The sequence below is a fragment of the Hibiscus syriacus genome, unplaced genomic scaffold, assembly GCF_006381635.1.
Source record: "Hibiscus syriacus cultivar Baekdansim isolate YM2019G1 unplaced genomic scaffold, ASM638163v2 tig00012764_pilon, whole genome shotgun sequence".
In the NCBI taxonomy this organism is placed as follows: Eukaryota; Viridiplantae; Streptophyta; class Magnoliopsida; order Malvales; family Malvaceae; genus Hibiscus; species Hibiscus syriacus.
In genome coordinates, this window is record NW_024062290.1 from 1 (window position 1) to 24,742 (window position 24,742).

A 24,742-nucleotide genomic window follows, 5' to 3' on the forward strand; every position below is an offset into this window, starting at 1 on the left:
GCTTACTAATAAATAAATACATTTTATTCAAATAAAATAAAATTTCCAATATTAACATTTGTCAAAGTTATTTTATTATTAACAAACATATAATTCAATGTATTTGATTTCAGAAAATATTGATTTATTTATTTTAAATAAAATAAATATATATGATTAGATTTAAAAGCAAGGATCAAAGATGAAATATATGTTTAACTAAAAGATGAATTAATTTAATTAGAGACATAAGAAGTGATTCTAATGATAATGAGTTTCTTCTATTGAAGAGATATATAAGAGAAATGATAGTCCGAGTTTCTCATTGTGTGTGTGTATATATATTATACTATTTTTTTTAAAATGATATTTGATCTTTAAAATTAAGTCTCGATATCCATTATTGTTTAACGAAAATAAATTTTGAAAGAGCAGAAAAAAAGTAAAGGGGGAAAGAGAACGTGCCTGGCTCTGGCAACTGCAGGTGCTTCCCATTGTTTCATACAAAGCATTCTTACGATGACAACCGAGAAAGCTTTCCCGCTACGAAGAAGACAAGGCGCCCAGAGAGAGAGAGAGAAGAGAGAGGAGATACGTAAAAGAAAGGAAATAAGATTCTAATATTATGCCAAAATAATATACCCCCGGATTTGGAATATCCTAATCACATATGCTATTATTTCCTTGGACCGCTCCATTATTTCATTTTGTTTCAACGTCCTGCATAAGATTTAGGATAAAATTTGTCAAAAAAAATTAGAATAATTATTTATATGATATCTCATTTATTTTTATATTTTTGTTTTAGTAATTCAATTATTCTTTTAAAATTATATTTAACGTTACATTTTATATCAATTTTGATACTCCATCCAAGGACAGGAGTCTTGGTCTCTATTGTGATTTATAAATTTAATTTTTAATTCAATATAAGAAAGTAAAAAGTTGGGTAAACTATAAGTTTAGTATCTAAACTATTATTTTTTTTCATTTTGGTAATAAACCTTATTTTTAAAAAAAACATAACTAACGTTTAATTTAAGTTTCAATTTGACACCGGTCATTAAAAAATTAACATAACTATTGACATGATATTTTTTTCAACGATAACGTGACGTTATCTTATGGTGACATGATAACATCATCATTAAGTTTTTAACGATGAGATGCCAAAATAAAACTTAAACTCAATGTTAGATATGGTTTTGGAAAAAAAAACTTTGGGTACCTAATCAAAACAAAAATAATAGTTTAGGTACTAAACATACAGTTTACCCTAAAAAATTACAAAGATTTTGTTTATCAAATCAAATATAATAACTCTAAAGTCTTCATTCTTCCATCATAAAATATTACAGTACAACCATCAGCTCCACAATAAAAGTAAACCCTTTCTACTACGATTATCAGAGATTTAGTGAAGTGGTCCAAATTTAACTGAGTATAATTTTTTAAAGGTAAGTAATTAAGCAATATTATATTTATTAATTGGAGTTGTTTGATCTTATATTTAATTTTAGTATATTTAGTACAATACCACTCATAGATGCATTTTGAGATTTAAAGGAGCGATGTGTTTTATTATAATTATGTGATAGTCATGTCTTTGACACCTTTTAAAATTGTATATTTTTTTATTATTTACTTTAATTTTATTTCTAATTTTCTGCTTGTTATTTCATAGAAATTATAGAATTAGCATGTATATTTGATGTTATCGTTTATATTTTTTTTAAATAAATTAAATAATAAAAATAAATTTATGTATAAAATTTAAAGTCGTTACAAAGGTTCGATCTCTGTTAAGATTAAGTTTTGGTTCCATCCCTGTCTCGATCATTAAGTTTGATCATCGACTAAACATAAATGATGATATGACATGGTATAATAACAATTTTAATCTTCAAAACTTATATATTCTATTCGATTATAATGCAAAGCAATTCGATAAATTCTTAATAATTAAAAATCTTATCAACTTGGTCCTCATTTTAATTTGAAGTAATAAAATTATAATTTATTAATAGTTTAATAATTTATTGTTAATTTAATAATAAATTTTAAATATTTTAATTTGAAGTAATATAATTATAATTTATTAATAATTTAATAATTTATTGTTAATTTAATAATAAATTTTAAATATTGAGGATCTATCGAACTATTTCGACTTAAGATCAATTTAATAAAATGTGTAAATTTTGATACTAAAAATGTTATTATATCGTGATACATTACCGTTTTTATTTACACTTCAAGATTTATTAATAGTTTTTTAAACAATTTTTATTGAGGAATAGGGGAAGAAGAATTTTACTTCTGATGAGTACTCAACCTACAAACTAAAGAAAAGGAAAGTGTCAATTAAAAGCTTTTAATCATATGCTCTAGAGATTATTGACAGATTTATTAATAGTTTTTAAATGTATATTTAAATATAATACTTTAACTAAACTAAATTATTATAAATCTTAGTTTATATGTTATATGTAAATTTAAAACGATTAATAAAAAAAATAGAGTTAACTGCACTATATATCTTCAAACTATGATTCTCATTTTAAATTAATCCTTAAACTTTTAAATATTCTAAATTCATCCCTAAACTACGACTATCATTCTAAATTAGTCCTTAAACTTTTGAATATTCTAAATTCATTCCCAAACTTTTGAACATTCCAATAACTTTCCCCTAAATCATTCAAAAGTTTGGGGAACAATATAGAATGAGGGTCATAGTTTGAGAATGGATTCAGAATGTTTAAAATTTTCAGGACTAATTTAAAATGAGAGACATAGTTTAAGGATGAAATTAGAATGATCAAAAGTTTGAGGACTAATTTGCAATGAGGTTCATAGTTTGAGGATGTATAGTGCGATTAACTCAAAAAATTATTTAAAATATTAAAATCTTATGTCAATCCGTATGAATAGATACAACACTTAAGTTACATCCATTTAAGACCAAAATAATGTGCTAAGACTAGAATATGATACATATATAGCTAGTAGGCTGAAATATGATGGTAAACATAATACACTCGAATATCTCTATAGGAAAATGAAAGTGAAAAGAATGAAACCTCTTGGCCATCTCTTTGGCCGCCTATCATCCATGTAGTTTGCTTGTTTTTCTCAGTATTCATTTAAATAACTATACAACATCTCAACTCTCTTTGATTTGCGACGACTAAGCAATGCTTTCAGTAGTCTTTTGCTTTTGCTAGGGACTTGCTCGGTGTATTTCTCGGTTTGAAGTTGCATCGAGGCTGATTTCCGGGGTTCCGAGGGATACTGCCAGCAACAATAAAAGCAGTATCAATCCTTTTCGGCATTAAGACAATTTTAACCATGTGTTGCAATGCTTCATTCACATGTTAGTTGATGTTATTCGAGTAAACATTTTATTTAATAGCCGATATGCATATGGATTAAACTGTTCTATGCTCACCCGCAGCCTTGCACCGGCTGAATTCGGAGTAGTTGGTCGGCTCTTATTTGGCGTTGTAGGCCTGCTCATAGATCCCGATCGTAAAAGTGGGAATCGACGCGGTGTTACCGTTTGCTTATCTGGTTATACGTATAAACATCATCAGTGACAATATATACAAATACATTCATAACTGAAACCGGTCTCTCATAACGAGATGAATAGAGAAAAATGCATAGGATTGCAGTTAAAAATATAATGAAGTCAAATATGCATCCAACCTAGTTCTTTCCTCGGTGTCGTGGTAGTGAAGGAAAAGGTCGAAGATTGCTGTGGAGGCCGTGGAGAAGGTGATGGAGAACGTCCCTTTATGAAACTATCATTACCTGAATAAATATCAGTGTTTCTAATTACACAACTGAGTACCAAAGGATTGTTTATGATGCAACGTTAATCCTTACCTGACTGAAGGTTTCGGGGTTTCCCGAACTGAAGATGTCGGTGTTTCTCAAATCTTAGCTCGGACAGCTTAGAGGAGTCATTACAAGTAGGATCAAGTTAGATATGTATCTTGTCCAACGTGTTAAAAGGATGATAAAAGGATAGATAGAGCAACTACCATTCCTTAACTGATGCAGTCATCTTCACCATCTAGGCTGAATCCAAGGTATTTCGACTTTGTATGGTTTTTACAATCCAAGACATTGAAAACAACCACATATCATTGCCTCTGTAATTGCTAAAACAATGGGAAAGAATGAAAAGGAACAGAGAAAGGTACATTACCCGGCAAGATGTATCGTTTATGGTATGTTGGCATATTGATCACCGGTGACTGTTGGGAAATCCCTTCATGATCTATATACTCTCGGCATGTCCGTAGTCTCTATAATTACCACACAGCAGAGATTTCAGTATACAAGCAAGCTTCAGCATCAACCAACAAGAAAGAATTTGACTGATCAAACAAGCCAACCTGTTCAATACTAGATACTCGGATCTCGGTTCCCGGTACCTCTTCAACTTTTTTGTCCAAAAGATCGTTAACCTTGTATGTCACGGAACCTAAATGATCTATAGATTCACAAGTGCTTTGATGTTATAATCTTTCAATATTTCTACCACTCTGCATATACATATGAAGATCATATACTTTTCAAATGACAATAGGAGAAAACTGAAAGTAATTGCTCAGAGGTATGAACTATGAGGAATTAGAGTTACTCACATCTGCTTTTGGTCATCATTGGTGTAGGACAGTTCAAAATACTCAGATCCTGAGTAGACTGTGATCTCAGATTTTTCAAATCCTGCAGCAAAGAAACCGTGTCATAAAACGAAAGCGTAGGAGAAAACCGTGATCATTGTGCTCGGGTGTGACTGTCGGAAGGCTGTAAATCAAATACCCTCATCCGAATGTGTCGGACACGGATACTTGAGAGTGCCAATGGGAACTAAGCAACTTTGAGAAACAAAGAACAAGCATTGTAAGTACTATAACCTTAAGACTATCAGAGAACAAGCTTTGCTGCATAGAAATCTCATCATAATTGGATGGTTTCCGAGACACAGGCATCGCAGCAGCCGGAGCCATTAAATCCGTGATCAAGATCGGACCGACTAGCACGCCGTGATCTGCATCAATCGAAATAATCAAATATTATTTCTCTCGAGCATTTTAAGCTCAAGGCACCTCCAAGAGGGTCAAAATGAACACCACATTGAACCTAGAGAACTATAAAACAAGAACCACCAGGAATCAATCACTAGATATATGACAGCAGCAAGCATGATACTTGAAAACAAAGTTTCAACTAATAAGATACAATAAAGCAACTATTCCAACCAAACATTACCAAACCTCTAACCGAATTCAAGGAAATAAATGAAAATAAGAACAATTTATAAAACCAGACAGAATTTTACTAGTGAATGATATATGTCGTAACCGGTTTTCGCCAGGGCACGAATTTTTACTTGGTGGGAAAAATAAAACGAATAAATAAATGATTTTGATTTAAAAAATATTTTGAGAGTCACTATTGACCTTTTTGGGTTAGGTACGTCAAATACCTAAAAACAATCTTTTAAAATAGTTTTTAAGAAAACATAATTTAAAAGATAAACTGATCTGTGTATAACAAAAAATTTTAGTAAAAAAGGATTCGTGGTCGATTACGTTTAGGGAAGGATTAGCACCCCTAAAACGCCCAAAATCGGTACTTTATTAATTATAAATTGTCTATATTATCATAAATTTAAAAATTCAAATATATATTTAATTTATAATATTGTTATTTCAAATTTATAATTTTATGAAAATATATTAATTTAAATATAAATAAGATATTTTATTTATTTAGAAATATCAGAAAAAGAGCTTCTAGGTACTTTAAGACAGCTCATTTCTTAATAAATAAATAAATATTAATAAAATATTTATCTAAAAATAATTAAAATATATATAATTTAAAATATTTATTTAAAATATCAGAAAATAGACATCCAGTTGCTTTAAGACTGCCCTTTCTTAATATTGAAAAATAAATATGAAAACATGATTTAAAAATAATATATTAAATAGTATTTTAATAGAAATAAAATAAATAAATATTATTTAATAAAACTATATATATGTTTTTAAATATTAATAATAATATATTAAAATAGTGACTAAATCAGAACATGTTAAAATTAAATATCTAATTAGTAAATAATTATTTAATATTTCAGTGACTAAACATGTAATTTTTCCTATTTTTTATTTAGGGACTAAAATAAAATTATATAAAGTTCGAACATCAAATTGAAAGAAATTAAAACATGATGTTCATGATTAAAATATAAATTAATAAAATCATAATAGCTAATTAGGTTATTTTACATATAATTAAATTAGTGACCAAATTATAAAGAAATTAAAATTTATGTGTCGAATTAAAAAGATCTGAAATTTGATTTAGTGACCAAAATATAAAGTTATAAAACTAATGGACTGTGGATGGGGTTTACTCACGTGTGAAATTACACAGATACCCTCACCAAAACGGCGTTGTTTTGGTGAGGGTATTTTATACCCATTTAAACCGGCCCCAAGGGCCACCCTTCTCATTTCTTCCTTTCTTCCTTTCTTCTTTTCTCTCTAATCTTCTCTCTAAACCCTCCACCGGAGGGAGGCAAATTATGGCCGGTAGTCGTGCTCCGGCACCGGTCACCACCGCCGACCACCGTCAACGATGGCCGGAAATTTTCAAAATTCCCTGGGATATAAATCCATTTATTTTAAGGCCGAATCCGGCATCTATTTCCCCTAAAAATCCCTATAATTTCCTAGATCTAAAAAAATACCTTCGGTATTTTCAATTTTCCGGTGACATTTGGGGTTCTCTGGCGAGGTAAGCTCCTCTTCTTCTTCTCTTCTTCTTTCTTTCTGTTTTGTGGATTTGGTGGTTGCTGTGTGTTTTCTTTTTTTTCTCTTGCAGGTTCGTCGAGACATTCCTCGGACCAGTCACAAATGGGTGTTTTCGGTGAGTCACTGAACTTGTGGTGACTCATCGAAAAATGGCGACACGTGTGTGGCTGGCAGAATCTTCTGTATCCTTCGTTTGGCGTCGTGGCAGCAGCGGAGCGACGTGGAGGTGGTGGCAACGGTGGTGGCCGCCGCGTGGCCCTAGGGTTATGATACCCTAGGGTTTATTTGCTGGAGCATATGGGGACCGTTGGATCAAGGCCAGATCCAACGGTTGTTGTATTTGGCGGCTAGGGCAGAGATGATACAAACCCTAATCATTTAGGATTACTGTTGGGCCACCGAATCTGAGCCTATGTATTTGGGTTGGGTCTGTAATAGTAAATAAAATTATTTAATAATAATAATAATAATAATAATAATAAAAAAACTAAGAAATAAAATAGTATAAATAAAATAATATAATAATAATATTAATAATAATAAAAGCAAATGGATAATAAAAATTAGTAACTTCAATACACATACACTTCTGCTACTACCCAGTACCCAGAAAACAAGCGTTCCCCTTGTTTTTCAGAATCTTGAAATACAAAAAACTTGAAGGTAGACCGAAGCAGAAAGTAGTTTAATGAGTTAAATTGCAGAGACTAACCTCGCCTTTGTACAAGCTTCTTCTTTTCCTTCCCACTAGTTGTGTAGCTGATATTATTAGCCAAGAGCTTCAGACCCACATCGCGTTCGACCTTAAAAATCAGCAGAAGTTAAAGCAGGCCTAATGGGGACACAAAGAGGCCTAAATGATTGACGGAGACTAACATATTTAAGGGGGGAAATATTACTAAACTTTAGAAAACGACGACATTACAAACAGGCTTCTGTAGGCTTGGGAGCTGCTTAAAAAGGAAGAAGACATGCAGTCGTACAAAAGAAACAGGTAAATTACACATGTTATTTAATCATGAGTCCGGTAAAAAAATGCATCATTTTCTTTCAAAAAAATACGATTTAAATTATTTAATTAAAATATTATTATAAATAAATCATTAACTGTAAAAATAAAAATAAAAGTATGTTATATTTTGTTTATTTTAGATATGAGGGGGAGTCTTTTCAGCGTCTGTTGCGGAGGAACTGATGGTTTAAATTCCATGCCCCTAGTTTAACACACTATCATATATGTGAAAGACGTGGCCTTAGTGTGACCTACATGGTTTGGTGTAAGGATGTTCAAATTCAGTGCGCTGCATCAGAATATTTAACCCATGAAATGTTTATATAAATTTTAGAGTAAAGTTTGCAAATGGTTCACGATTATAAATCGTTGTTTTTGTTGAATCCTCTTAATATTAAAAGTTATAAAATAATATTTTAACTATAAGATGTTATTTTGTTAAGTCACCAATTATAAGAAGTTACAAAATGATCAATCGATTATTTATATGTTCTAAAATCATCACTTTCCGATAAAAATTAACGTCCATCTGATTTGGATGTTAACATACTGATTGAGATATAATCAAATTATATTTTAATGATATTTGTTGGTATCGTCATTGCTTTCAAGTACTAACTCATCAGTATAATATTTCAAGCACTAGCTCGACGATATAATGTAAATGAAGGTTTGATCCACAAGATATAACTAAAACGATTTTGAGATTAGATTTTATCATATCTCAATAAACAGTTTAACGTCCATCTCAAACAATAGTCATTTTTAGTGAAAAAGGACATGTTTGGAACATATGAATAATCGGGTGACCATTTCATAACTTTTAATAATCATGAGACTCAAAAAAATAGCACCTTCTAGTCGGAGGACCATTTATGTACTTAACCTTAAACTTTATGGGTGAATTCTTTTTAAAAAAAACTCCGGTTCGAACAGTTTTATAAAAAAATTAGTTTGTGATTGAATTTAAGGTGAAACCGAGGAGATCCGAGATAATAATATAATTTTATTCTATATATTTAAGAATAATTTCCATAATAGTCTTCCATAATATTTTTTCTTTAATTAGATCCTTATTGTTTTATGAATAAAAATGAGAAAAAAATTAATTTGGCTTTGAATTTAAGATGAAACCGACAAGATCCGAGATACTAATATAATTTTACTATATATATTTAAGAATAATTTCTATAATATTCTTCCATATTTTTTTATTCAAATAGATCCTTATTTTTATGAATAAAAATTAGAAAGAAAAAAAAACTTCATTTTTGGATCGAATTAGATGCAAATTTTTACCTCAAAATTTGAGTCGAACTTCAAATCAAATTAAACTTTTCTAAATCAGAATCAAGTGGAACTTTAAGTGGTGAAAGTACAAATTTTGAGTCAAGATTAGTAAAAAATTTGATCCGACTCAACTCATAAACATTCCTAATTAGATTCATACAAGTAGGATAATAGATTCAGCCTGTAAAATGCCTTCTTTCCCCAATCTCATTAGGCTTTACTTACTATTTGGCCCATCCCCGTGGTATAATATTTTAATATTTTTTATTAAGGTCAAAGTATAAAATAAGATGGATAAGAAAAATAATATCGACAATCGTACCAAGTTTTTTTTCTTTAACAAATCCGTACCGATTTTTTTATATGATTATATTCACGATTTGGGTAGAAATATTTTCGATAAAATACATAGATGATCCTTTAATTATAAAATAGTCCTTCAATAGGGTATTATTTTGTTGAGTCTGTCGACTATTAAAAGTTACAGAATGATCACTCAATTATTCTTATATTCCGAAATCATATTTTTTATTAAAAAATTAACGATTGTCGGAACTATACGTTAACATGTTGACTAAGATATGATTGTCGTTTGATATTTTGAAATTAGATTTTTTATCATATCTAAATCAACAGATTAACGTCCATCTCAGACTGTTATAAATTTTTTAAAGAAAAATGACGAGTTTGAAATATATGAATAGTCGAGTAACTATTTTTGTAACTTTTAATACTTGTGAGACTCAACAAAGTAACTACTTAATCATATAATCATTTTATAATTTTTAATAGTCAAGACTCAACAAAACAATATCTTATAATCGGGTACTATTTGTTTACTTTACCCAAAAATATTTTATTCGATTAATTAGGTTAAAAAAGTAATAATCGATATCATAATCAATTAATGCTCTCAGAATTTAAAATATGTACACCAAAACATCAGGTATTTGCCTTGACCAACTTAAATTACATGATCCAACGGTTTAATATAATATAATTTCACAAGGTCCTGAGTGAAAACTTAGGGATCTAAACTATTCCGTATTACATGAAAGAGAGCAATAAAACAGCACCCTGAACTACATTTATATATGAATTCATTCTTTTCATACACAAAAGTTAAACTGATCTCATCTCACACAGATCGGACGGTGGTAATGAGTTCAGGATCCCTTCTTCTTCGTTTTCTCCTGCCCACGTCTCCATGGGATCACTAGCTTAAAGCTTTCATAAATGCTTGCCTGCTTTTGCATGGGCAGTGGGTTCTATAATTAGAGAATGTGTGATGAACATCAAGAAATACTAGTAAAAGTTATAGAACTCGTAAATTAATATGTAATAAATTTGTATTTTAGCTCTTTAAAATAAAATAAAAAATAAAAAAGAAATTTAATCCTTCTAAAAGTTATAAAATTATAAGTTAATAGAGTTGTAAAATCGTTAAGGACATGTTTTTCCTATGCATAACAATGGATTGAAGGGACCGTTATAATGAAGAGGTGGTTTTAGCACTTACCAGAACGTGTGACCTAGATTGATAAAGACCCAACAAGCTCCCTTTCCGCCTAACCCTAGTGATCTTCACCTGTGCACCGCTACCATCACCGCCGCAATCAATGACCGGAGTAGATGAAAGCTCAAAACTTCCCTGAACAACTTGACCGGGTTTTCTAAAACTCCTCCACCTACTCGATCCAAATTCTGCTCGCTCCTTACTCACCCTCCTGTCGTCGGGACTCCGATAAGACCCGCCTTTTCGAAACGACAAGGTCTGAGACACAAACCGACCCGCCGAATCAAGCCCGTCCAAGACGGTTGTCGGAGATGGCATGTTCGAAACCTTGGCCTCAGCTAATAACCTCGGAGGCAGTTCAAGGCATCTTGCACTATGAGGCTTCGATTGACTAGCGGTGGCAGCACACAGCCTAGGCTTGCCCGGTTCTTCCTCCCACTGGAACGGAACCGAAACGGAGGTGTGGATCGACGGCGTTGTCATCCCTGACGGCTCTTTGGCTTTACTCGGCAACGAATACAGTGAAAGCGTTGGTGCAGGGATTTCTTCACTTTCACACTCGGACGCCATTACTGATCATGCAAAAACGTTTTCCCAAACCGTAAAATTCCCAGTTTTTTAGCTTTAGAAAATGGGTATCGTGGTTTATAGAGTGGGTAAAGTGGGTGACGATGAATGTGAACTGCAAGGGTCGTTAACAACAAACGCTCCTCGCGCTTCGTGTTCACGAGAAAATGTCTGGCTTTTATTTTCCTTTTACCCCGTTTGGATGCCGAGAAAATATAACGAAAATCTCTTTGGCGGTCCCACTTTTAAAATATATTTCGGAGTTTTAAAATATCATATCATTTAATTAAATATTTTTGATAAAATAATATTTTTCAACGAAAACATAAATAATCATTGTATTCAATTTTTAATATACAAGGATCATTGTGTTAATTTTAAAATTATAGGGACTAAAACTCATTTCACGTCATAATAAAGGACTTATACAAAACTTTTAGAAAGTAGCATGTAACATCCTAATTCAAAACGGTCCTAAAAACTCGGTGAAGTTAAAATATTAATTTTTTAACATTTTCGATAAAGTATCTAATATTAATATTTTTGATAGAAAAAATAATATTTTAGATAATATTTTACTGGATATGTTAACAAATCCGATAAAACGCCTAATAATTAATATTTTCAATAGAAATAATAATATTTCAGGTAAAATTTTATTAAAAATATTAAATAAATAATAATATTTTTTGTAATATCTTTTTTTAATCGTATATTAGATTGTCGCATGTAATATTTTCTCTAAAAACTCCGATTTCTTTCTTTATATAAGATATCTATTCTCAATAATAATAATAATAGGAGTAATATATAAAATTAATTAATCAAATAGTTTATTATAGCACGCAAAAGCAATTTGTTGGAGTCAAAAGCTATGAAAAGATTAAAATAAAACAAAAGGAGCCGGATGTTTTGAATATTCTGAACTATTTTTCCTGCAGGAAACAAATAATATAATAATAATAAAAAGAGTTAAGGTATACAGACTATAGTTGATATGATGCCGACTTTACAACGTCAGGGAATAAATTCAAGGGAATTCTCACTAAACATATCAAATTGGATTATAATATGTTATTTTATTAAATAAATTTAATAAAATAAAATATTGATTAAATAAAAATACAATATATTTATTTCTTTAATGATAACATACATCATTTAACATTTTCAAGTTAATATATTTAAATGCTAAAATTGATATTATCGTGAATAAATCCATAAAATTATCACGTAAACGAATTTATGGAATTTGTATATATTTTTTCCCTCCAAATCGTGAGTGAAGAAGCATGCTTGTCCCCCCTGATCTTTGGTAGGTCACATCTTGTATATTTGGCTTTTAGTGGAATGCATGCATGGGTTCCCGACTCAGGAAAGACGGAAATTGGAGCACTCAAAGCGTAATTGAAAGAGGTCCAAAGTATTTCTGTTATGCCATACCTTTCTACAGGTGACCCTATTTACTTCTATTTTCACTTATCATCGTAAATAGAAATGAATATGGGTTGATTTACATAAGTTTACGGTTAACCTAATTTGATCTAAAAATTATACATCTTTCATTTAATTTGAACTTGAATCGAAAAATATACACTTTTCACTCGATCCGAAATAATAAAGTCATAAAGAAATAGTACTTTTATTTAATAAAAGTTGTGATTTTAATTAAAAATATTATTGTAATTATTTTTAAATATATAAGATAAAATTACTTTTTTCATGTCGAATATTTTCACTCTAAATCCGAATCTAACCCGAACCGAATAAACCTTTAAAAAAATCCAACTCGTTTAAAAAAAAAAATTAACTCGATAAGATCAGATCGATTTAAAACACATAAGATTCGAATCTCATACCTATCCCTAATTATAAATCATCTTCACCGTTGTTCCCGTACTTTAATCTTCGGCGCTGCAATATATAAAATATAAAAGTATATTATAATTAAACAGAATGATATTTTAAAATTATATTTTTTAACTTTTTCTTAAAAAAAATTTGAGGACGTATGATACTATTGAATTTAAAAAAGAAAATTACGATAGCAAATGAGATAAAACAAATGATAAATTATTCAAATTTGATTTAATTAAAGTTCTTTTAATACTCTAATTGAATAAATTTGATTCGAGTTTGAACTATAGTTAACGAGTTGAAGCGAACTATTTAATATCCGACTTAAAAAATTCGTGAGTTATTTTAAGCTTTTCGAGTTGAATTTAACAACATTTGTTCTCAACATGACTCTTTTACAGTCCTAATAAAAATATATCAATAATTAATTTACATCCCGAACTCCGAACTTCCATGGAGGGCATTTCATAATTTGGAGGTCTCTTACGGAAGTTGCTCTCAACCTAGTGTTGGGGCAGCCTACTATCTTACCTCCCCCTTACCCCATTATATATGAGAACAAGGGACAACCATTTAAAAGTTAGAAAACACATCCGACTATTCATATATTCTAAAATAATAATTTTTTATTTAAAAATCGACGATTGTCTGAACTAAACGTTAGCATATTGATTGAAATATGATAAATTATAATTTAATGATGTCTACTGATACCAATGTTACTTTCAAACACTGGTTTAACAACATAATATTTCAAGTATTGACTTGATGAAATAATGTAAACGAAGAGTTAATATACAAAATACATCTCAAACAGTTTAAAGATAAGATTTTATCATATATTAATTAACATGTTAATATATAACTTAGTTGTGACAAATTTTTAACTAAAAAATGAATTTAAAACGTATAAATCATCAGGTGATCATCTTCTAATTTTTAATAATTGAAAGACTCAATAAAATAACATCTTATAATTAAAAAATTATTTTATAATTTTTAATAGTCGAGAAAATCACTAATATCTTATAATCAAAGGAATATTTGTAAATTTTACCCGAAAATAAATGAAGGAGTGGCGTGTCACAGTGGAATCGTGGAGATTCAGGTTTGCTTCCTCTGGCAGGTTTGAGAAGTTCCTGCGGCTCCTCCAAAAAGAACATTAATCTAAAGGGGAAAGATAAGATCACAGTTACTCCTTTGGTTTCATTATATTGTTTCTTAATGACATTTTTATCTTACTTTATTATTATTCCAAATTTATTATTCTTAAAAATATAGAAAAATAAATATAATGATTTTAAATATTCATTTTTATAAAATTTAATTATTTAAAATAATTATAATTAAAAGATTAATAAAAACAATTTTAATGGAATGAAGAGTATAAATAATAAAATTTAAAATTACATAACACACAGTAACCTTCCATAAATGTGCCTTTCCATGTTCAGTTTCCCAATCAAGTTCCCTCCTCAGCTTTCTTAAAAAGAATAAGAGAAGAACATCAATTGTATCCTTAAGGTTTTGCCGAAGTTGAATTGGTGAAAATCCTAGGGTTTTGGATAGAGATTCATGTGCGAGAGCAAAATGGAGGATATGCCCTTGCCTGCTCTCTTCGAACAAGGGCGTAAGATCCATCTGCAGGCCACGGAGTCCGGTGCTGATCAGGTACACTCCTTCTTATGCTTGATTCAATGCTCTTTCACTGACTTTCTTATATGACAAATGTGAACTCCATGGGTTCCTGCTAGGATCTGGTAAAGAAAGGATGCGAGACGCTGGAGAAGTGCGAAGATATGATAAGCAAACTAGGGCTTTTTTCATCAAATGAGACCAAAGATGACATCAGCACTAAGAACCTCAAGTACATTCTGGAAATCATCCAAATTTTCATCTTTTATTTTATTTTATTTTCGATTATAGTTGTACGTAGTAACTACATTAAGTTTCAGAAAACAAGTTCTCTTGCTTTTTAATTATTTTATGTTCTTGTAATTACTTATTTTTCTCCATAAATAAGTTTGGAGTTCTTTATGTTTGTAATATGATGTAATTACGTCATAGCAGGAAGGTTCTAACTGTTCCTTTATTTTAACATTTCAGGTGCCATTTTATCTTGGGGAGCTAACTGAAAGGATCGTGCAGAATGACAAGATACAGATTCTCGAAACTTCGCAGGCAAAATTGAGGGTAATTTTAATTCACGACTTGAAGTGAAGTGTGGTTGAAAGCTCTTTATGGAAGTTTAGCACTAGTCATAATATATAACAATGTTGTCTGATAGTTGTTTTCTATTTTAATCTGTTTCGACTTATTGTTTATTGTCCGTCTTGTATGTAAATTGGAACTTATAGAAAGTGTGGTGTCTTCTAGGAATTCATTTCATTTTGTGAGGCAATGGATCTTGTACCAAAAGAAGAGATGGAAGTTGCTGTACTAGGAGCATCAAATTCTTTGGCTGATCGAAGGGCCTTACAGGTGTTTACTTTTGCGAACAGCATGATTTTTCCTGCTGGAATACATTGATTTGAATGGAAATTCTGTTGTGGCAAGTGTATGTGTTTTTTGTGCCTGTATTCAGATTGCCAGATTCAGCCGCCTAAGAGCTGCAGCAGCAAAGCTGACAGAAATAAAGGAACGGAAGGAACAACGTGAGCGTTCAACAAAAGCAGCTGCCTTGTCCACTCCTGTTGAGCATGGAGAGGAGGATGTGCAGGATGATGATGGGGAGGAGGAACGGGAAGTTTGCCTTTTAAACCATTCTTCTTAGTTTGACATCACTTTTAGTGACTTTCCTGTTAAATGTTGAACTCAATAGTCAATACTATTATCTTATGCAAATACGCAAAAACATGGAACTTATGGAAGCTATTGCATGAAATGGTGCACAAGAATATCTAGAAACTGTTTTTATCAACTATATCCTAAAACCAGGATTTAGGGAAGCTTTAGTTAAATTACTTTTTAAGAAGGTTCCTTTTCTTTTCTTTTCTTTTTGATTTACTTATTAGGCTTGTGCTCATGAAACCAGAGAGCAGAGAAAGTTCAGCTAGGGCTATTATGCAATAAGGTCCTTCTGAACTGTTTCTCTGTTTGTTCTTGTTCTTGTATGTTTTTAATTAGTAATTTCTAGCAAGAATTATGATTGTTTTCAGAGTGACTATGATGCCTATCAGTTTGAACTATTATATGCGGCAATACATTGCTAAGTTATAATTCGAGGTTTTGTAACTTGATTTTACTATATATGATGTGTGTAAGTGTTACCTTCCCCCCTGATCTGCTAGATAATACTAGGACCATATTTGGAATTATAACTACACTAGATCAGTCGGCCTAGTTTGGAATATTGATCTTCCATAGGATTATAATGATGAACCCTTTTTATTTCGTGAAATCTGTGGGTGATGCTAAATTTTTGTTGTTGTATGAATAAATGTATTATGCATTGAAAATCGAAACTGAAATATTATACCTGATGCTTATTGTTGAAGATATAAGTTGTGCTTTATGGTTCCACAATCCTTTCTGCTTTCCTTTCTCTAAAAGAATGATATTCTGCTTGTGCAGGCTTCGCTTACTACTATCTCATTTGCTATTTGTAAGGTTAGCGTTATTATCTCATAAAATCTACCATGTAAAAGCTTTGAAGGAGTTTTTTCGATGATAGTGATATCTTCATTTGAAAATTTGTAGGCTTTTGATCTGCTCGAAATGCTAAAGAAGGAAGAAGATATGCTTTCTGCTATCAGAGAAAAACAACTAAAGGTACTAATCTGCTCAAATTAGCCTAACTGTTGTACTCCATGATATCTTCATTTTGTTTCTTTACCTTGTTAACATTATAGTGATGAGTTGTGCTCAAAATTTTACTCCAGAAGATTCAGAGCTTTAAATAAAGCACTACTTGAAGATTGACATTATACATCCCTCTTAGGAGGTGTAAAGAATCACTCGTGTTAAACATTTTACGCTGTTAAGCATTAAAATGGGAAATATAGATGTATAATGAATGACACCGTTCACCCAAACTTATGAGATTGGGTACTTGATTTTTCTGATAAGTAGAAAAAATTTCCTATCATATTAATGTGCTCTTAGCCATTGGCCATTGCCTTCATTCTTTAGGCTTGCTCCAAGGCCAACTGGCCATTGATATTGGAGAAAATTGGAAATTCTGCTATGAATTACTGGAAATCATCAATTAGATTACCTAAAACATTGTAGTGTTGTTTAAATGATAAACATTACTATCTTTTCATTTCTTTTCAGACCAACCATGACTTGTTACAACCTATCACCGACTAATAATTATCAATCTTGTGAATTGCTTGAACCAGTAATTGCCAGCTTCTGTTGGTAACTTGTGCTTAAAATGATTCATAGTTTCCTTTTCAGGCTATTTGTTTGAATGAATCATCATATTAATTTATTACTTTTTTGCTCCCATTTTGAAATTCAAGTGCAAGAAGCCAATTTCTAACAAGAATATGAATTGGGGACATTTATCTTTTTTCTTTGTATATCAGGAAGGGGAAATGGAGCTTTCTCCGGGCTGTCTTATATGATTGCACGAAGAATGCTGAGGCATGGCATCGTGATGCTGCAAGTCGAGCAGGATATACTAAACCTGCACTACCGATCTCATGTGCTACATTTGCTCAAGATGTTATAGACGGAAGGGCAAAGGTTTCGGAGGCTCACTACCACAAACACCAGCCAATGGTCTTTGGTCCACAGAGCCTTATAGGTGGAAGCCTGACAAGTGAGAGGGAAAGAATGGCAGCTCAACTTTTCCAACCTTGTTATAGGTAGATCCCTGTCCTGAAACACTACTATGTTCTTTCTGTTTTATTCACTGGGATGATGGAGAACTTTTGTGCATCAAACTCTCTTGTTTAACACCGTGCCATATTATGCCAAATTAACATTTGATGATGGGAATATACTTGTTCTGATCATTCGTAAAGAGAAACTTCATGTTTCTCGGATGTATTATTTTCTATTGCTAATTAATCTATCTTGTGGCAGGATGCCAACGATGAGCATCGAGGAAGCTGGTCTGAGGGAGGGGAGATGGAAATGATGAGCAAATGGCAGGAGAGGAATGCAAAAATGTTTGAAGAAGCCAACTCGGCATGGTATAAGGACCGCCCAAAGTTTGGACCAAGTGAAGATGACGAAGATGATGATGATGCTGCTCAAGAGAAGGCGAGAGCATGGGATGACTGGAAAGATGATAACCCTCGAGGTGCCGGCAATAAAAAGCTCACCCCATGTGGGTGAGAGCTAGCAAGTAAGTTCTCATTCCTCTCTTATGATGTTTTCTTTCAGACTGACTGAGTGGTGATTTGAAAAATTATTCCAAATATTAGCTGATGCAAGAACTTAACCTGCCAATGTTCCTAATTTGTTGCATATAAATTGTTGAATTGTTAGTTTTTGTTCATTTCTAGGTAAGCAACTTATTGTAAGGTTTAATAATTAAAAAAGGGGATTAACTTTTTTTAATTTTCATAAATTATTCATAATTAAATGTTATTAAAATAATAATTAAAAGATGCCACTTAACTCCTTCAAAAGTGGTGGGAAATGGGAATGCTGGCAAAAGGAATTTATTTGCCTCCACAACCTCTTCTTTATTCTCACGTCTATAGCTATATAAGTATTTCTTAACTATTATTATTAGTTTAATAATATTATTTTCAAAGATACCACATTATGCCAGCCTGTGACAGGTGATAACAAGCTTTTTTTCAGTTATTTACAATACAACAAAGTACATACAATTTCCAAAGTGAAGTTAATGACTGTCGCTTGTCTGGTAGTACTTGGGACAACTCTCCCTTTAACCCACGTGAATGTTTTATCGTTAGTTTTCTGCTGACTAATGTATCTCTTAAAAGTTTATAATTTGATTTAGGCGTCTAAAGTTATTTTTTGCTTGCAAATGATTGGCCCTACAAGTTTTACTCCTACCTACTCCTACAGCTCAGTTCAACGGTTTGATGATATTTGTTTGTCAGGTGTCATAAAGAGAATCGATAGCCATATGATATATATGTATTGAACCTAGTGCTACTCAACAAGATAACCCATGATTTGCTCTCTTTTCTGAAAGAAATTTCCATTCCCCGTTGGTTCCCAAAAGGAAAAACAGATGTTGCAACAGGCAGTGGGAGAAACTTGAGTTCATCACAAGCACAAAACAGTTATACGTAAATTATAAAAGATTGTAGTACATAACCTATGGTACTCAGATTTTGGATGTGTGCACCGACATGAGTATTCTTAACTCTTCCCTAGTCTCCAGATACATCCCAATACCCATGTTATCTTACTTCAATAAGATAAAAGAGTAGTGAAATTTGTGCCTCTAAACAATTTACAATCTGGTAAGGAAAACTTAGCCTTATGCATGCCGAGTAATCATTGGCAAAAGCAACACCAGATCTGTTTCTTCCTCAATGCTATAGTGTTCCCCTAAATCCCCTCTTCTTTGTATAACTTTTATGCTTCTAATCTATATTGAAGATGACCCAGATGTAACAACAAAGCTCAATAGCAATATGTCTTTAATCAATTGAAGAGACAATAACATAAGCATTCAACAACAACGGCAGCAGAGGGTGTTTTAGTTTATCTGTATGCTGTAGGTATAAACAGTTTTTGGTGCAGTTACATCTAATTTTGCAAACCAATAACTGAAAAAAAGGAAAAAGAACTGAAAATCAACAACAAAAAGACTTCAATGAAGCCAGAACTGCAAAATCCAGAGAAGATGAACCACTTACAATTACAATACTTCACAATCCCTCCGTTGCTCCCTTCTTTTTGTCCACCAGAATTTGTGCTTTGGCCACCGAATTATAGATTATACAATTGGAACAAAGAAAAAGAACTTTCAAGCATCAATGCATTGAAAGCCTCTGCAAACCCACAACCAAATCCCGAATAAAGTAGCACAAACGAGCAAATCCAACACCAAAACCACCCAAACATGTTTCTTCCAAGTTTGCTTAGCCTTTTGCCTTTCCCCACCACTTCCCAAAGCACCACTCTTTTGCATAGAAACTGAGAAATCTCTAAAATCATTACTCACATCAACCATGTTATCCATCCCAACCCCACCAACACTACAATCTTTGCCCTCACCGCTGAACCTTTTCTTCTTTTTTAACCCATTAATTGGCTGCTCCAACAGTGGGGCCGCCGTGGTTCCTTTTCCTCTGTCGGAATCCATACTTGGGTTCCGACTGTCTTTGCTTGGAGACCCAATGAACTCCAAATCCAAAGCCATTAGCTCAGAAAAGATTGGATTGAAATGGGACTGGAGACAGTTCGGGGTCAAATCATCAGTACCCACGATCAAACCTCTGAGAAGAAGATCCTCGGATGCAGTTTTCAAGCGATTCAAGAACCAAAAGGACTCGGATTTGTCAAGATCCTCATGGGATATGATGAAATAGACAAAAGGGTTGTCGATTAAGATGGTGTGGGTTCTTTTACAAGCTGTATGAGAGAACATCGAATGGAAAGGAGGGGTTTTCTCGATGCATTAACGGGCTAACGATTCGATTCCCGGTTCTTTGCGAGAAGATTCCGCAAGAATCGTGGGTCCTTTCGCAATGCAAGCATAGAGTACCAGATTTGGATCGGAAATCATTTCATGGGTTGTTCTTAAAACACTAGGGCAGCTCTTTCTCAGTTCCTGTTAACAAATTGAATGGTGTTTTTTGCTAGGGTTTTCTTTGGAGAAGAACCAAAGGATCCAAAATACTAGAAATTAAGAAGGAAAGAATATTGGCACTCCAATTCCTTTTTCAATAACCATGCTTCGTGAAACTATACCCCTTGTTTGGTTTGTAAAGATTTTCAGTAGGGGTAATAAGTCATTCCTAACAGTGATATTTTGAGAGTTTATTATTGGGAATGTCATTCCCCCAATCTCTTAGGGCGCGTTTGGTTAACAGAATGTAAGATTACCAATGAGAATAAAAGATTAATGGGGAATAATATTACTGAGAATGTTGTATTTTGTATTTGGTTGGTTTAGCAGGAATGTAAGATTACAGTGTTTGGTTAAAGAAATAAAAGATTATTGGAATATATATTTTACCAAATTATCCTTATTATATATTTGTTTTTTAACAAGTTGAATTATATTAATATTACTATAATTAATTTATATATTTTTTTAAAATTTTAAATTCATAAAATTTATATAATATTTTTTTTTCAAAATTGAAAAGATAAATAGGTTTAATTAAAGGGTAAGATTTTATTTTAACCCCTGAACTTCATATAAAATTCTAATTATTGATTTTTTTTGTAAATCTAAAATAGTTTAAGGATAAATTTATAATTTAACATTCGTAGAATTTTTATTATTTAACGACAGAAGAATGATATTTTTGAAGAAAAAAAAATTAAGGACATTTTAGTCCAAAACGTCGGTAATCTAGCAATACTTAAGGGAATGGGATAATCACATTTCCAGTAATATACCCAAAAAAATCAACTGTTGGTAATAAAAGATTATCGGGGGCTAGGAATGTTGGCTAACCAAACGGGGGAATGAGGATTCTATTCCCCCGGTAATCTTATATGTCGTGAACCAAACGACCCTTTAGGTATTTGTCATTTCCCATAGTTTTGGACTAAAATGCCCTTAAAACAATTTTTTTTAAAATCATTTTTTTGTCGTTGAATAAAAAATATTTTCTATGAAGGTTAAATTGTAAATTTATCCTTAAATTGTTTTAGATTTACAAAAAAATCCATAATTAGAATTTTATATGAAGTTCATGGGTTAAAATAAAATTAAACCCTTTCATTAAACTTATTTATCTTTTAAATTTTGTAAAAAATTATATAAATTTTATGAATTTAAATTTTATAAAGAAAATATATAAATTAAAAATAGTAAAATTGTATATTTTCTATTATCTTTTATATAAATATTTTCATTTGAATATTTAGAATTCAAATTTTTAAAAAATAAATATATAATAAGGACAATTTGATAAAATATACATTCCAGTAATGTAATGCCCCAAATATTGAAGTAAGGACTTTATTGAAAGAAATTAAAAATTGGGAGGATTATTCGATTAAATGATAAAGATGAGAATGATTAGGATTAATGATTTAGACTAAATTGTGACAATGGATTATTAAGAGGGCATTTTGGTCCTTTACAAGAAAATAAATTTAAAATTTATAGGTAGTAATGTATTAAATTTAAGGGAAAAGGGAAAGTAACACCAAAAAGCTATTTCTTTTTCTTTTTCTTTCTTGCACGTGGGTGAAGTCTTCTCCATAGCTCCAAAGGTAAGCTCCAATTAAATCAATTTTTCCTTTTGATTGTGGGTTGTTTTTACAACCTTAAGTGATATAGAAGCTTAAGGAAATACTAAATGAGAATTTAACTAAGCTATGGGTGAGATAATAGAGATTGAAGAAAATGAGGTTTTGAGTGATATGTTGAAATAGGAGGGTTTATGGATGTTTTATGGTAGATTTGACTTGTCATAGAGGCAAATGAGAGATTAGAAACATTGGATAGGATTAAAAACACATTAGGAAAAGTGGTGTAATTCTTAAAATTTAATGTTCTTTGAAGATGTTAGATGTTTTAAGAAACAAAAATGAAGGAAAGTTAGTATGGATAGTTAAATAAGAGTTTCATAGTATTTGTAAGGTAAATATAACGAAATGGACCCCATTTGGGTGAAAACCAGGCTAAAAACTGGAAATTCTGGGCAAGGGTATCAGTACCGATAGAACAATACCGATACTATAGGATAAAATGGGATGAAATAGCTGAGTAGTATCGATACTGATTCAATCAGTATCGATACCAATGAGGTAGTATCGATACCATGGTAAGGGTATCAATACCAAGCAATATCGAATCTAAATTTGGTATCGATACCGGAAGGGGGTATCGGTACCATAGTATTGTAATATCGATACCATGGTAAGGGTATCGATACCAGGAAACATCGAACCAATATTTTTGTAACGATACCAGAAGGGGTATCGATACCATAGTATAGAAGTATCGGTACCAGGGTAGTAGTATCGATACTATGGAGCCATAAATGTTAAAAATATACTGATATTAGTATAGAAAGCTAATGATATGTTCTTTTGAGTATTGTATAAGTATAATGGTTAGGAAATATTCTAACATTGGGTATGGTACATGTTTTAATGGATGCTTGAATAGATCGGAACCAAGTTCCCGAAACAAGCAAAACTAAGGGCAAAGGCAAAGTACCGGAGTAATCAACCTTACGTTTTGGATACATAGCGAGGGAAGTCAGGTGAGCGCATTTAATTGTGTCACTATATGTTGCACTAATTAAATATGTATGATTGTTTAATATATATGTGGTGATTACCAAGTAGGCACTAATTGTGCATTTCACGGAATTCATCCTATGTGGATGAATAACCGTTTCGACACTAATTGTGCATTTTATGGAATTCATCCTATGTGGACGAATAACTGTTTCGATACTAAGTGTGGATTTCACGAAATTCGTCCTATGTGGATGAATAACTGTTTAATATATATGTGGTGATTACCAAGTAGGCACTAAGTGTGAATTTCACGAAATGGATGAATAACCGTTTCGACACTAATTGTGCATTTCATGGAATTCATCCTATGTGGACGAATAACTGTTTCGGTACTAAGTGTGCATTTCACGTAATTCATCCTATGTGGATGAATAACCGTTTCAACACTAACTGTGCATTTCACGAGATTCATAATATGTTTATGAATGACTGTATGGGCACTATAAGTGTAATACAAAGAAATGAAAATGAATGGGAAATAACGAATTGGAATTTGATCGATAAAGAATAATGATATATTGATTTCATTGTATGATTATTTTTTTGTCTCACTAAGTAATACTTAACGTGTGTTTATTACACACGTAGGTTGAATACAAGCTGAGTAAGGAGATCATTAGACATCAAAGCCCGAGTCGCCTCATTAGTAACCGTATGACATATCTGTCTACTTTTGATATATTTTAGTTGGCATGTAATAGGGTTTAGTAAAAACACTCTGAAGAGTATTTGGATTAAACTGTTGTAAAATGGTGAAGTGTCTGCACATCTCTATTTGTTAGTCTAATTAAGTTAATGTATGTTTTATTATAAGCAAATTAAATGTTTTATAAAATGAAACAAAATTTTACGGGTTTTCGAATGAGTAATAGTGATAATAGTGATGTGACATATGTATCTCGTATACGGAAGGGTATACGAGAGATGGGTGTTATAAGTAATCTTTTATTCATTTAACCAAACACTATAATCTTACATTCATGCTAAACATAATTTCACATTCATGCTAAACAAACCAAACACAACAATACAACATTCCCGGTAATGTATTAGGTAATGTAGCATTACGGTAATCCTATTCTTGAAGGTAATGTAAGATTACCAGGGAATAGGATTACTGGGAATGTTGTATTTTGTGTTTGGTTGGTTTAGCAGGAATGTAAGATTACCGTGTTTGGTTAAAGGAATAAAAAATTATTAGAATGTATATTTGACCAAATTGTCCTTATTATATATTTGGTTTTTTAACAAGATGGAAAATATTTATATATTTTCTTTAAAAAATTTAAATTCAAAAAAATTATA

General features: G+C 31.5%; 1 protein-coding gene and 3 pseudogenes across 1 annotated transcript; 1 reads left to right on the forward strand and 3 right to left on the reverse strand.

Moving 5' to 3' along the window:
- Nucleotides 1-3,034: 3,034 nt before the first annotated feature.
- On the reverse strand, nucleotides 3,035-7,805 carry LOC120205713 (annotated as a pseudogene).
- A 2,415-nt stretch (nucleotides 7,806-10,220) lies between these two features.
- Nucleotides 10,221-11,209, reverse strand: LOC120205715 (uncharacterized protein At4g00950-like). Its single transcript, XM_039205549.1, has 2 exons — nucleotides 10,643-11,209; nucleotides 10,221-10,367 (listed from the first exon to the last, which is right to left on the reverse strand). The coding sequence occupies exons 1-2, from the start codon at nucleotides 11,207-11,209 to the stop codon at nucleotides 10,290-10,292; spliced, it is 645 nt and encodes a 214-aa protein (XP_039061480.1). The 3' UTR covers nucleotides 10,221-10,289.
- Nucleotides 11,210-14,570: 3,361 nt separating this feature from the next.
- Nucleotides 14,571-18,440, forward strand: LOC120205714 (annotated as a pseudogene).
- A 1,221-nt stretch (nucleotides 18,441-19,661) lies between these two features.
- Nucleotides 19,662-20,896, reverse strand: LOC120205716 (annotated as a pseudogene).
- Nucleotides 20,897-24,742: the final 3,846 nt, after the last annotated feature.